The 13,807-nt window shown below is 35.6% G+C and overlaps 3 protein-coding genes across 4 annotated transcripts; 1 reads left to right on the top strand and 2 right to left on the bottom strand.

Moving 5' to 3' along the window:
* Positions 1 to 64: 64 nt before the first annotated feature.
* Positions 65 to 2,072, bottom strand: LOC18036121 (acyl-coenzyme A thioesterase 13). Its single transcript, XM_006426347.2, has 3 exons — positions 1,848 to 2,072; positions 1,557 to 1,700; positions 65 to 392 (listed from the first exon to the last, which is right to left on the bottom strand). Exons 1-3 carry the CDS (start codon positions 2,031 to 2,033, stop codon positions 249 to 251), a joined length of 474 nt encoding a protein of 157 aa, XP_006426410.1. The 5' UTR covers positions 2,034 to 2,072; the 3' UTR covers positions 65 to 248.
* A 4,738-nt stretch (positions 2,073 to 6,810) lies between these two features.
* LOC18036448 (VQ motif-containing protein 31) lies at positions 6,811 to 9,054 on the top strand. Its single transcript, XM_006426343.2, has 2 exons — positions 6,811 to 7,134; positions 8,345 to 9,054. Exon 2 carries the CDS (start codon positions 8,397 to 8,399, stop codon positions 8,913 to 8,915), a length of 519 nt encoding a protein of 172 aa, XP_006426406.1. The 5' UTR covers positions 6,811 to 7,134; positions 8,345 to 8,396; the 3' UTR covers positions 8,916 to 9,054.
* Positions 9,055 to 9,133: 79 nt separating this feature from the next.
* LOC18036185 (putative pentatricopeptide repeat-containing protein At5g08490) lies at positions 9,134 to 13,191 on the bottom strand. Of its 2 annotated transcripts, XR_002904610.1 has the most exons (3): positions 10,464 to 13,191; positions 10,198 to 10,324; positions 9,134 to 9,737 (listed from the first exon to the last, which is right to left on the bottom strand). XR_002904610.1 is itself a non-coding variant. In XM_006426342.2 (2 exons), exon 1 carries the CDS (start codon positions 13,112 to 13,114, stop codon positions 10,487 to 10,489), a length of 2,628 nt encoding a protein of 875 aa, XP_006426405.1. In that variant the 5' UTR covers positions 13,115 to 13,191; the 3' UTR covers positions 9,134 to 9,737; positions 10,464 to 10,486. The 2 variants fall into 2 exon arrangements, 1 of the variants encoding a protein (XP_006426405.1); XM_006426342.2 differs by lacking the exon at positions 10,198 to 10,324.
* Positions 13,192 to 13,807: the final 616 nt, after the last annotated feature.

Genomic DNA, 13,807 nt, shown 5'->3' with positions numbered 1-13,807 from the left:
CATTTTGTCGAGCAACTAATATGGAAAAGCAACAAGAAGTAGCCAAAATCTAAAAGCTTCCGTATCCGCCAATCTTACAAGATGTTCAATTGAATCTCGGTTATTAAAAGCATGAATGAAGAATAAGTGTACCACACTATAATAACATTTCTACTTATCTGATGATAAATACACTACTTATTCAAATAAGGAATTAGAAAGGGAAGGCCGTCCCAAATATTCAGATAAAGGAAAAAATTACAGAAGATTCACATTTTACTAGAGATAGCAAGGTACTTAGTATGACGCCCCTGGGCAACAATTTTCCCAGTATCTTTCTTCCTGAGCTCAACACTGACAACAGCAACAGCCTTTCCAACACGTAATACCTTGGCCTCTATCTCAATCTCCTCCTGAATGAAAAATAACAAAGAGGCAAAATTAGCCAGCACATATCAGTGCATGAGTTTCTTCAAAAAGTTGCAAAGTATTTAGCAAGACAAACCATATGTGAGAGAAGCACAATCACATCTCTCATCAACAAAGACTATGAATATTATAGCATACTCCTTAAATCATTCTAAGCAATTGCACTACTATCGATTCTGATGGAGGTTTTTTAAGAAGTCATGAAAGATAACATGATGCACATATGCTAAACAAAATGACAGACATACTGATTGGGCAAGTTAAAACAAAGGAAGCTCACTTAAACTTTCGTTTTTTTGACAGGTATAATATAGTCTTCTTAAGTCTTTATATTTACATATATTGTTAGTTTTGTTCATTTTCCCCTTCTGTTCTAGGATCGGAAGTTCCCAAAGTCCATGAATAATAATGGACAAGAAAACATAAATGCTTAGACAAGCATATATGGCATGTTTCCTCTGAAAGAAGAATTTTAAATACACCTGCTCTCTGGGCTTGAAAATTGACCTCACTATTTGCAGATTGAGGAGCCAAGAAAGCACAAATTCCAATTTCATGGCATATACCAAGTCCCTTTCGAGGAATTCTCGCATTTGGGATGAATTGCCAACATGTTGCTTAAGCCAGATAAACAAAGTTATCAATTATTCAATTTCACCCTCTTCGTCGGTAATTTCACCCTCTTCCTCAATCCACTATCATCTTCATCTTCTGAAGTACCCTGATCTTGGCTTATCAAGGGGTAACACTACCTAAATGATCAGAAAGTAAACAGAATGCAGCTGTATCAGGGCTTCAAATGCTCTACATGCTTGTTACTACACGAGCTTTGACGTGTGGGCAACCACCAGGACATTATCATAGACTTTGAGTAAGCAAGCTTTTTGGCACGATATCACTAGTCAGTAGTCACTAGACAAGGCCATCCCTTAAAATTATGGGTTAAAAACAGAAGACCAGAAGAACTCATCTGATTTGACTCTAGAAGGAGATTATAACTGAGAAAATAGCTATCAAGCATCACAATATTAAAAAAACTGAGCCACTACACTATTCCTGTAGCTAAAGGAATTAATGATTCAAACATCCCCAGATATTCAAATATCATTTCTCTGCGCTTTTCAATCACAGAAATCCAAAAACTTTACCCCACCAAAAGCAGCATCCAAATACGAAACATTGATCTCCACAGAAACACCAACCGACGGAGCTCCAACGGTGAAGATTGCGGCTGACCCCACCAAGTCCACCAGCGTGGCAGTGGCCCCACCGTGCATGAAATTACCAGCGTTCTAAAACAATAATCCCCATCAAAACCACCATAATCAAACACTTATATACAAGCGAAAAGAAAGATGTGGGTCGGTGTGAAATCGAAGAGAGAGAGAGAGAGAGAGAGAGAGAGTATTGTGGATGTGTATGTGAGGGTTACCACTTACCAGTAAACGGGGAGGGACTTTCATAGAGCAAATGACGCGGCCAGGTTCGCTGAGGTCAACGCGAAGGCCTTGCATGATAAAGCGTTCAAAGAATTTCGTAGGCATCTCCTCCATCGTCGATTTGTTCTTGTCGTCATCTCCTCCTCCTCCTTTCTCCAAATATCTCTTCACTGACTCCAACTCCATTTTGTTTCTTTCTCCTCTCCTCCTCTCCCGTCACACTCTTTTTCCATGAAGATGCAAAAAAAAAAAAAAAATTCCGCTTATTAAAATTAAAGGGTAAATTTCATGCAGGTCCGCGTTCAGAAATCCTTTGCACATAAATACATCATAATCTGAGTCGATTCCCGACATGTCATCTGGGGGATAAAAATGTAAAAGACAAGTCATCCGAATGAAAAATTATAAACGACATTGAATACAAGTATGACTTCGGAGTATATAATTTTAGGATGGGCTTTTTTGTGAAAAAAAAAAAAAACAGGTTATGATATAACATGATCACTTTTTTATTTTCTTAATTAATTTCTTTATTTCTACAGTACTGCTAATAATTTTTTATTTTAAAAACTGCAATATATTAAATTGGCTCATAATATAATACAATCACATTTTAGTTCATAACTTTTGATATAACAATGTATATATTTTAGATTGTAGTGCTAGCATTTTATTTGATCAAAGTATATTTAGTTAATACTGCCAGTTCTAGAGTTTGACTATCTTCGACTTACAGACGGTCTGTATTATCCATCGGAAATGACAAAATAAAATTATAGTTTTTATCAATTTATTTGCACTATATTTTATAAGCTATTCAGATGTTTTAGAGTTGGTGGTTTTTCATGTTGGTTTTTGCATTATATGTGTGTTCCTTTAGTCTTTCGCATTAATCAAATTATATTTAACATTAGGGATTTCTAATTGTACAATCGATGTCAGTATTATCATTAATTGTTGTGGAAAAAACCGGCCAACCACTTGATTTTCACTTAGCGACTTGATTATGGGGGTTAACTGCCCTTATCAATTATCAAGATCAACATTATGAAAAATTAATTAACAATTACAAATTGAAATTATTATTGGTCTGATTAATGGACTCTGAAAATGCAGTTTTCCTTGATGATAGAGACATGTAGGTAGTAAGGAGAAATTTTAGAATATATCAAATGTAATACAATCAGCTACTGCATGTATGACATACGTATTTAAATTTAATATAACCACTATTTTGAATGATGATTTTTTAAAATAAATATAATATTTTTTTGTAGTTTAATTTGATTGTTGTAATGACTGAAATGATATTTTACATGTATTCTAGAATTTCGTCTTTGCTGATTGCAGATTTTTAAGCAATACTTAGTTCTATAAAATACATTCTTGAAAGACTCGGGTGCAGAGTTTCTAGCCATGCTCATGAATTTGAACTTTTGTAAATTAACCTTGATTCTAATGCTTGTAAATTATAATTTGAATCCTGGGGGAAAATGAAAAAAGTTGACCTATGTCAACCATGTGAATGAAGAAAAATAAAAACAAAGTTAGACCCATGTCCACTATAAACATTAATTGTATGTGACAATAAAAGAGTACACACAATAATAATAACACATGTATTAATTAATTTCCACAGGACACTAAGATATTTTAGGCAAAACTTTGATAAACCACTGATTTTTGCACCTCTGACTAATTTTCTTCTTTTCTAATACAGTACTAATTAAAACCCTTTCCTTGATCATATATCGTTAATTGTTCTTGATCTGATGAGTGGTGGTAATGGAGAAGAGTTTCTTCAAAAACTTCATCACTAACAGCGCAGCTTTGCTGGATCTCTTATCTCGTATCATCCCACTTTCTGTCGCTTGCATACAATAAAGCTCCACCATCTTAACGCGAGCCGCCGATGGGTCATTCGACAATTTAACTGGCGCCACTGCAGCAGCCTCTTTCGTTTTCTTGTCCTTCAAGGAACAGACCCTTTGCAGTTCTTCATTGAAGTCTTCCCACAACATGTCCATCTTCTCCTCGCATTCCGAAAGCTGATCATCTGCTGCCGCTTCTCCCTCGTAATAATCAGCTGGATAAACAGTAGACGAGATGCGCCACAACCATGGCGTAACTGCCATGTTTGGCAGCTGGTAGGTCATCTTTGGAAAGCTGAAATCCTCTGAGACCATACCTTTCTTTTGCCTGTTTCAAGTCCAAAGGCAAAGGGTTTTGAGTTTGATGATATTGTCTGATATGCTGCAATTAAAAAGTAGACGCAAATTTGAAATTTGTGTCTGCAAATAGCGGAAATTTGTTATGCATGTATATGAATACAAGTCAAGTATATATTAATGAGAGAGTTGGGGTGCTATTCACAGCCATGTATCGCCGGATTATTCGGAGCGTTTACATTACATCACGCATATTCATCTTGATTTTGAATATTGAAAATGATAGGTAACCCCCCAAGAATATCCAGTCGGCAAATAAGTAATAACAATGAAGTGGTTGGCGCTTGGCCTGCGGTTTGTTTGTTCACATATCACAATAATAACACTAAATGAACCTAGACACATAAGAATTAATAAAGAAGCTCATATGTATCAGGAGAGCAAATCCTAGTTACCAGATATTCTGCATGTAAATGTACACAAGAGAGTTTAACTTAACGTGTGCCAGCTCTAAAAGCACACGTGATCTCATCATACACAGTGAGTAGTAGTTAAATTTAAATGGTAATATATACAAATTCTCTTTATTTTATTTTTATATAAACACACTATGAATCATATGATTTAATACAGTCAGCATTTAATTTACTATAAAATCATATGATTTAATAGCATATATCTACTGACTCTATTAAACTATATGCTTTAATAATATATCTACAAAAAAAAAATAAATAAAGGTATCCGTATGAAAAAATAACTACATATACGTGCACCAATTTGGAGATAATACCACATATATCATCAGTTATTATCTGCACCACGCGAGTATGAATCAAATTAATTTTATCAGTGAAAAACTTGAACGAGACGGCACATAAAGGAAAGTAATTAATGAATTAGAGGTTAAGTCAACATTCAAATGCGGAATTTACGTATATAGACAGCAGCAATTCACAATATGTTTGTTCACATATCACAGTAATAACTCTAAGTGAACCTAGATACATAGGAAATAATTAAGAAGCTAGTGTACATCAGGAGAGCAAATCCTAATTACCAGATATTGTGCATATAAATGAACGCATGAGAGTTAACTTAACGTGTGCTAGCTCTAAAAACACATGTGATCTTATCAACTATCATATAGAGAGCGAAGTAGTGAAATTTAGATGGTAATATATTTTTATGTGTGGATACTCTCATTATTTTTTTATATAAAGACAGTTTTAAACATATAATTTAATACAGTCATCGTTCAATTCATTATAAATAACATGTCAATATTGACTTTATTAAATAATATAGTTTAATAACGTGTTTGCATGACCCAAAAAACTATATATATATTGAGACCACATGCATGAGATGAAGACTATATATATACCCGCTAAGTTAGAGATAGTACCATATACATCATCAGTTATTACCTCCACCACCTGAATATGCATCAAATTGATTTTAGGAGTGAAAAACTTGAACGAGACGGCACATAAAAGGAAAGTAATGAATGACATAGAGGTCAAGTCAACATTCAAACGTGGAATTTACATGTATGGACAGCAATTCAAATTTTATTTCCACGGCAATTTATTAAGAGGGACCAGCCTAAACTGTCTTGCGAACAATTTTGGTAATTCGGCTGTGTTGATTAAACGTACCGCAATAACAGCTATTTAATGTTAGATTTTTTTTTTTTGAATACTGATTAATCATCAGATTACTGCATTACACAGATATTTACAACAACTGCTTATTATAACAGAGATATTACACTAATATTTACAATCAGATATACATGATTGAGACTTACATTATTACAATGAATTCTATGAAGTACATGCCCAGACAAATAACCCCTCACAAGAGAGGAATGTCCATACTCTACTTGCATTTCGGAAGGGAGAAAATTTTTTTAATATAAAGAACATTTAACCCCCACAATACTTTTGTGGGGACTAGAACCGCTACCCTCACAAGCTTATATCAAATTAATCTTTTTGGATTCCTCGTTGGCCATGATCTGGTGAAGAAATTTTCATTTGAAATTGTTGATGTTAATTTAATTCAACCGATAAGTTCTTTTTGAATGGTATAAGAAGGTTGAGATTTAATTACTTTTTCTATATATGTTAAAGTTAAGGAATTCAGTTTTAAACATTCATCAAGTGAATAAGATGAATTTTCACCATTTATGCAACGACCTTAATACGTATGAGATGAAAAAAGAAAAAAAATAAAAAACTTACTCCAAAATAAAAAAAAAATCATTTATATACCACATGAGTCTTAAAAATATCACCAAGAAAAAGAATTTGTATTAGTAATGCCCCATCTCTATCCAACCTAATGTCTGGATAAGTGCTACCAGCTGTTCTTGGAGTTGTGTTGACCAGTTCATTAAGTTGTGGTCCTGATCATCCGTTTGCTTTTAGTTTTTATTGTTCTTTTCCTTTTCTTTCTTTTTAGAAAGTTGGTCATCCATTTGTTAAAATCATGCGTTTCCTGTCAATTTTTTTGTTAGGTTCATATGAAAAAGTAGCTGTCTGGTTCATCTTGTATGATTGGCAATTTGAGCACTATCATTATTGTTCACAATTTATTCTTATGACAATTAATACAATAATATCGAGTCATAAATCAGTCAACCCTCCCCATTTAGAAGCTTGTTAAAGCTGGTAACCTGCTTAGCTGTCTATGGAAATGAAATTATTATTATTATATTTTTTTTTTTGGGGGGGGGGGGGGGGGGGAAAAAATGTTAATGAGGCAAGGCAGAATCAATTATGGGAGTTGAATTAGAAAGGAAGGCGCAAAATCCAACAAGAGTAACTGAAATCACAGCCCTGTTCTGGCGCTTGACAACAAACCAAATGACGTGGCAAAACCAACGGCTGAAATTACATTTTGTGAGGTTACGTTTTTTGTTTGTCGTAGTTGGCAGTTCAGCCTCGGCCATAACCTTCTTTTTAGTTAGTTGATATAACTTCCCACTTTTATTTATTTTCTCTTTCTTCTTCTTCTATTTTTTCCCATAATTATTTTGCTCCTAAATTTCAACTAAATGTAGCAAAGTTTCACGTTTTGGCATTCTCGGTTAATATCAGAGGGCCTCTTAGGTATGTCTCCGAGCTTCATCTTTTTCTTTTTTTTTCCCTATGCTTTTTAAATGTGTCTCTTAATAGAATTGGATTAAATGCAACGGAATTCATAATTGAATCGACAACAATAATCAATCTGAGCTGCTGATTGATTTAGGAATTAATTTATGATCATTGGGGAGAAGTTTCTTAGCTTCACCATAGTTGCAGTTCTAATGTTTTGTTCATCGCATGCCTGCCGTATGTTTTCTTATGATTAAATCTTGTAATATCTTGTGCGAATCCTGTGATTGTTTTCTGAACATCAATTAGTTATGAGGAAACTTTGCAGGCCAAAACATCAATATTTTATTTTATTTATTATTATTTTTTTCCAGATAGTAAGGGCATGTAGAGGTAATATATCGACCTAGATGAGCGAGAGTTAGAAGAATGCGCATCTTTGCATGATCTGCTTCCAATAGAAAACATGTGCTTGTCAAATATTAAAGATATACGCAAAGATCATCTTTCGTTATTATTTGTTTATTTATTTATGAATCTTCACTTTTAATTCAGAGAGATAAAGCATTCCCAAATCCCAATAGTGAGTGAAAAGTTTGACGCACCTTGGGAAAAAAAAAAAAAATTCCACCAGAGTAGCTTTTTGACAGGTCGTGTCAAACAATGCCTACCCATCACTAGAATTCTGTAAACAACGTCATTCTCATGAGGGTTTTTTTATACAATGTCTCTGAGATGCATCTTATCTTTTTTCTTTTTTTGGTGCATGTGTGCGTGTGTAATTTCTCTACCTTGTTCTTGTTTACATTTCAAGAAGGCCACACTTGCTTGAAACTTGCGCAATTTGCCAGTCATAAGATATGGGGACCTGAACACACTGGGAGCCTTTAAAGACCACGAATTTAGATCTTCCGTTTCTATTTACTTTAGCCTATTAGAATTTGAAAACTCTTCAACACACACATAAGAACTCATCTGTTATACTTCCTTTTTTGTGCATCCCTATTGCAGATTATTATTATTATTATTATTATTTCAATTTTTATGTTTCTAGAAAGTAATATAATCGCACCTGTTTCTACTGTAATGGAATAGAGTTAGGTAAGGCAAGCCACTACCATACATGTCCATAAGTAGCACATCAAAAAATATATCGCAACTTTGATGTGAAAATGATGCTATAAAATGAACTACTTACCATTATAAAATTGAAAACTTTTTGCAGGTTAGGGCCTATCTGATTGGGAAACCAAGCCTGTCAAATGAGATAAACATCCATGGAAAATCCGGCAAGCCAAGGTGCAGCCGGTTGCAAACCATTAACAACTTTTGTGCAGACAGACACAAACACTTTTAGAGAGGTAGTGCAACGTTTAACAGGCCCCTCAGAGAGTAACACAGCTTCGCAAGATAGAGCAGCCGCAAAGGTAGCAGGCATAAAGAGGCAGACTTCTAAACTCCATGAAAGAAGACAGTATACCAGGCCAAAGCTTGAGATAGTCAAACCGCCTATCATCTTCAAACCTGGTTCATCTCCATCTAAATCAGGAACTCCCAGTTTTCCCGCAAGTCCTGTTGGAACTCCGTCTACAATCTTCGCAAAGCTGTCCATAATGGAAGACGAAAACAAAGTAGAATCAGCAATATCTGCATTCAATAGCCAAGAAGAGGAGAAAGCCATCAAAGAGAGGCGATTTTATTTGCATCCATCACCACGGTCTAGACCAGGATATACTGAACCAGAACTACTCACTTTGTTCCCTCTAACATCTCCCAGGACAAGTGAGAGACCATGATTTTGATACGGTACCTCCTCCTGTTAAAACTTTGTTTTCCCCCCTGTAAACAAGCACATATAGAGTATATATAGGAGGATTTAGTGAGGAAGACTCATCTGCTTTTTCAGTCTTTGATTGTAACAAATTATTGTTTATCTGCCCATGAGTTAACCAGATATATTGCTTATTCTCACCATTAGATTGTTTAAAACAACCACAGATTAAAGCTATAGTGATCTGACGCAAAATTTGGCTTATCCAGCAAACTTTAGATCAAGGCATGCTTGATTCAACGCAATGCAGAATTTGCATTCTTAGGTTCTCCAGCAGTCTTGCACGGATTACATATTATTAGTAGAATAATTTTTTTGGCAGAAAATGTGAACAAAAGGACTATTAGAAAAGGTGAAATTTGAATGTTCAAAAGAACAATTAGAACTATTGTAGTGGAGATAGTCAAAAAGCAAACTGAATGAAACATTGAATAATTAGTTTTTCACAAGGATAGATGCATTCTGTCTTATGGGTCTTTCACGAACAAACACAACTCCTAACTTAACAAGAACGACATTACATTTCAAAATGATGAGGTTCTGAAGTGAGGTTTAGGCTTGAAAAGATTACAACAGACTTGAGTCTGTCACTTAGCTCGTTGAAATGCATCATAGCAATTTTAGAAGGCCACTGGATTCTATTTTATATACCTGCTTTAGTAATCCTCAGTGTGCAAAGGATTTGCTGTGGACTGATTGACCTTCTCTCGCTCCCGTAGCTGTAATTCAAAAGCCTTTTCCTTTGCCATCCCTTTCTTCGTGAATAATTTTGCCTTTGGTTTTCCATCTAGTCAAAATTGAAACAAGAGGTTAAAAGCAGTTAAGAGAAAATAACATAAAATTTACATCCTCGGTTTTCCTATTAACTGAGTGGAGGAAAGAGTAAAGGGCATGAAACTGGCAGCATGAGCTAGTAAGCTAGTAACTGTGGATTTTATGCTGTAAGGATTATGTGGAATCAATTTCAACTTGGAAAACAAATCATATGCATCCTGGAAGCCGTGCCTCTTGCTTTTTTGGTTCCTTTTGCATTTTGAATGACTGTGTTAATCGGAAACCCTGTTTTTGAAATAGCTAAGCTGCAGATTATCAACAGTGATTCCCAGCATTTATGCTCCACATTACTATCTCCCCAAGTACTAACATTCCCATAGAATGACACTAACTGACATGACAGTCGATGTCAACAAAAAATGAGAAAATACATATATAAATAAAACTGAAATAAAATATCAAATTGAGGTCACCTGAATTCCTATCTAAGGCATGCCACCAGCGGTTTAAAGCCAAAGAACTTCCACGGAATGACTTGACAAAATCATTTCACCCATGAAGATTTGGACATTCATCCAGAAAATGAAATAAAGGGCATACCTTTCAAAAAAAAAAAGAAAAAGAAATAAAGGGCATAAGACGATAACTATTTCTGAAACTGACATTTTCAAGTCACTACTTTCCCTACTACTCTAAATGTCAATGTGCACATTACATTCATTCAAGTAGAATGGCATACCTATCATATATAAGTAATCCAGTTCAAATCTCAGAAATAGTGACTTGATCTTTTATTTGCTCATCCAATATACTCAATACCCAGTAAATCATGTCTCGTCGAGGATGGGAGTAGTCTCCGGCCATGAAGGCATTGTTCTTCCTCTCCACTTCAATCCAGCTGCATGCTGCTGGCTTTTTCAAATCTCTTGTCTTCATCAGTTTCCTGATCTCCACAACCCCATCCCATCTGGCATCTGCTGCATATAGGTTTGACATAACCACATAGTTTCCAATGTTGTCTGCTTCCATTTCAAATAGGCGATTTGCCACAACACGACCCAATTCCACCTCATGATGGATCCGGCAGGCACCTAGTAGTGTTCCCCATACATTGCAATCTGCTTCAACAGGCATCCTATTTACTAAAGAATATGCATCACTAATCTGTCCTCCTCGAGCAAGAAGATCCACCAGAGAAGCATACTGTTCTGGGGTTGGTTTGATCCCCTGAACCTTCTCTATTGAACGAAATATCTCAAGTCCTTCATCAACAAGGCCAGCATGACTGCAAGCAGATAACACAGCAGTAATGACCACATGGTCTGGATTTACACCCAATTCAAGCATATCCGAAAAAACCTTTAGTGCTGCCTTTCCCATGCCATGCATGGCATATCCACCGATCATAGCAGTTAACATAACCACATCTTTTTGAGGATGACCCTGGAAAATCTTAGAAGCACTGAATATGCTGCCACATTTTGCATATAAATGTAGCAGAGCTCCATTCAAGCGGACACCATCAAAACAAGCTCTTATGACATATCCATGACACTGCCTCAGCAAGTGGACTGAGGCCATTTGAGAACATACTGGAAGGAGACTCATAATAGTCACTGCATCGGGCTTCATTCCTTGAGCTTGTAACTTAAGGAATAGACTGAGAGCCTGATTAGGAAAATCATTTTCAGCATAAACTCGAATCATTAGATTCCAAGGAGTGAGATCCCTTGCATATATTCTGCTAAATGTCATAAATGCTTCATCAGCTGATCCACGGTTTGCATAACCTGAGATCACTGGATTGAATGTCACCAAAATTCTCTTCTCCAGTAAACTCTGGAAAACATTGAATGCATACTTAATGTTCCTACATTTTGCATATGCATCAAGTATTGCATTTCCAATATTATGCTCAGTATCACCTAGTAGTAAATCAGTCTTAATCAAATAGCCATGAGTTTCCTTAACCATACCTTCTCTCAACACAGTAGTACAAAAGTGAATAATGGTTAAGATAGTAATGGAGTCAGGTCTTATTCCTTCCATCAGCATACAATTTAAAAGGTTCAAAAACTGAGAATTATATCCACTTTCTGAAAAGGCATCAAGCATAGAATTCCATGATATCAAGTCTCTCCTACAAATCATCAAAAATGTCCGATAAGCTGCTTCCATGTCACTGCATTTTGCATAGAAACTAACTAGGGCATTCCCCACAGCAGCATCCTCCTCTAGGTAAGGATGACGGAGAAAATAGCCATGGATTTCTTTCCCAACCTTCAAGTTTTTTAAGCAAGCACAGGCTGGAAGAAGGCTGACGAGCGTAACAGAATCTGGCCATATCATCTCTTTGGTGATTAACTCGCAAAAAAGATTCAGTGCTTTTAACCACTCATCATTCAATGCATATCCAGCAATAATGGCATTCCAAGAAACCAAATCTCTCGATTTCATCCTACGAAATAATAGTTCAGCTTCTTCCGTCCTTCCAAATCTCAAGTAGAAACTCACCAAAGCATTGCAGACCGAAACATCTGCTATCAATTCAGCCCTACGCAACACATAACAATGAATCTCTCTTCCAAAGAAGTAGCCCACATCCGCATCCAAGGAAGCACAAATGGGCAGAATATTGAGAATTGTAGCATAATTTGGTTTTATTGGTCCTGTCAGCATCCAACTAAACAATCTAAACGCATCACCAAGTAACTTATTTTCAGAAAACCCAGAAATGACTGCATTCCAAGAAACAACGTCTTTGTCCTCAATGCTATCAAACACAGAGTATGCTTCATGTACCAACCCACGTTTTGCATACATAGATGTAAGAGAATTTCCAACCAAAGTATGTCTTTCCAATCCAAATTTGATCACATATGCATGCAGACTCTTCCCTGCAAATATACCTCCTAACCGTGCACACACGGAAAGAACTATAGCAACAGTCACAGAATTAGGCTTGGGCTGATCGCGGACATGCATGTTGTAGAACAAATTCATAACACGAGCATCGTCAACATGAGAACACGCAAACCCAGATAATAAAATGTTCCATGTGACAGGATCAGTGTTGTCCACTTGACCGAACAGCTTATAGCAATCATCAATGACTCCGCATTTGGCATATAAGTTAAGCAGCGCTTTGGACACAGCCTGGCAAGAAATATGGCCAAGCTTAGTGACATAGCCGTGAAGAGCCTTGCCCAGTAAAATGTCAGCGAGAGAAGTGCAAGATTTGAGAACAGCTGAAAAAAGCTGGTGATTATGTCTAACAGAAGGCGAAGATTGTAGCTCATGAGCGAAAAGGGAAAGGGCTTCCTTGTGCAAACCATCTCTGCAAAAGCCGTTAATTATAGTGATCCATGATTTGGCATTTGGTTCAGCCATTTCTGCAAACACTTGTTCGGCATTTCATATTAAGCAAATGAATTATCAAAAGATATTGAAAATTTCAATCAATAATAAAACTATTGCAGTTGCAGAGAGAGTAAACGATTTAAGAAAATAAAAAGCGCCAAAAGAGTGTCAGCTTAAAAAGCTGGGCCCGAATATCTCTCTTTTTAAAATTGACAGGAATTTTCAAAATTAATTTTAATTAACTGTATTTTATAAATAATCAGTTATTTATAAATTACAGTTAATAACAAATATAAAAATTTATAAAACATTAAAATTAATTTTTAATTTTTAAAAATTTTTTTTGAATCTCTAAAAAATAATCATAAATAAATTCTTAATCCAATTAATTCTAAGCCATTGACTCAATAGCAAAAATTCATGCCTTCAATCTTGAAATCGTAAGTTCAAACTTTAATGAAAATAATTTCTTTTATATAAAATAAAAATATCTCTAATAATTATAGAAGTAGATTTTTTAGCACAGATTGGTCCTAATGTTCTATATATATTAAATAATTAAAAATGAAAATCATATGTGCGCGTTTTACTCTTGAGAAAAGAGCAGTGGCCACTGGGCCTGTAGACAGATTCAACACAAATCGCAGTCATTGGGCTTCTAGGCCAATAATGGGCCGGTGGCACCAATTGGTTGAGGGGTAATGCCGTGTGCGTACTATTCTG

Source organism: Citrus clementina, unplaced genomic scaffold, assembly GCF_000493195.1.
Source record: "Citrus clementina cultivar Clemenules unplaced genomic scaffold, Citrus_clementina_v1.0 scaffold_7, whole genome shotgun sequence".
NCBI lineage: Eukaryota > Viridiplantae > Streptophyta > Magnoliopsida > Sapindales > Rutaceae > Citrus > Citrus x clementina.
This window is presented reverse-complemented; position numbering and strand designations above follow the sequence as displayed.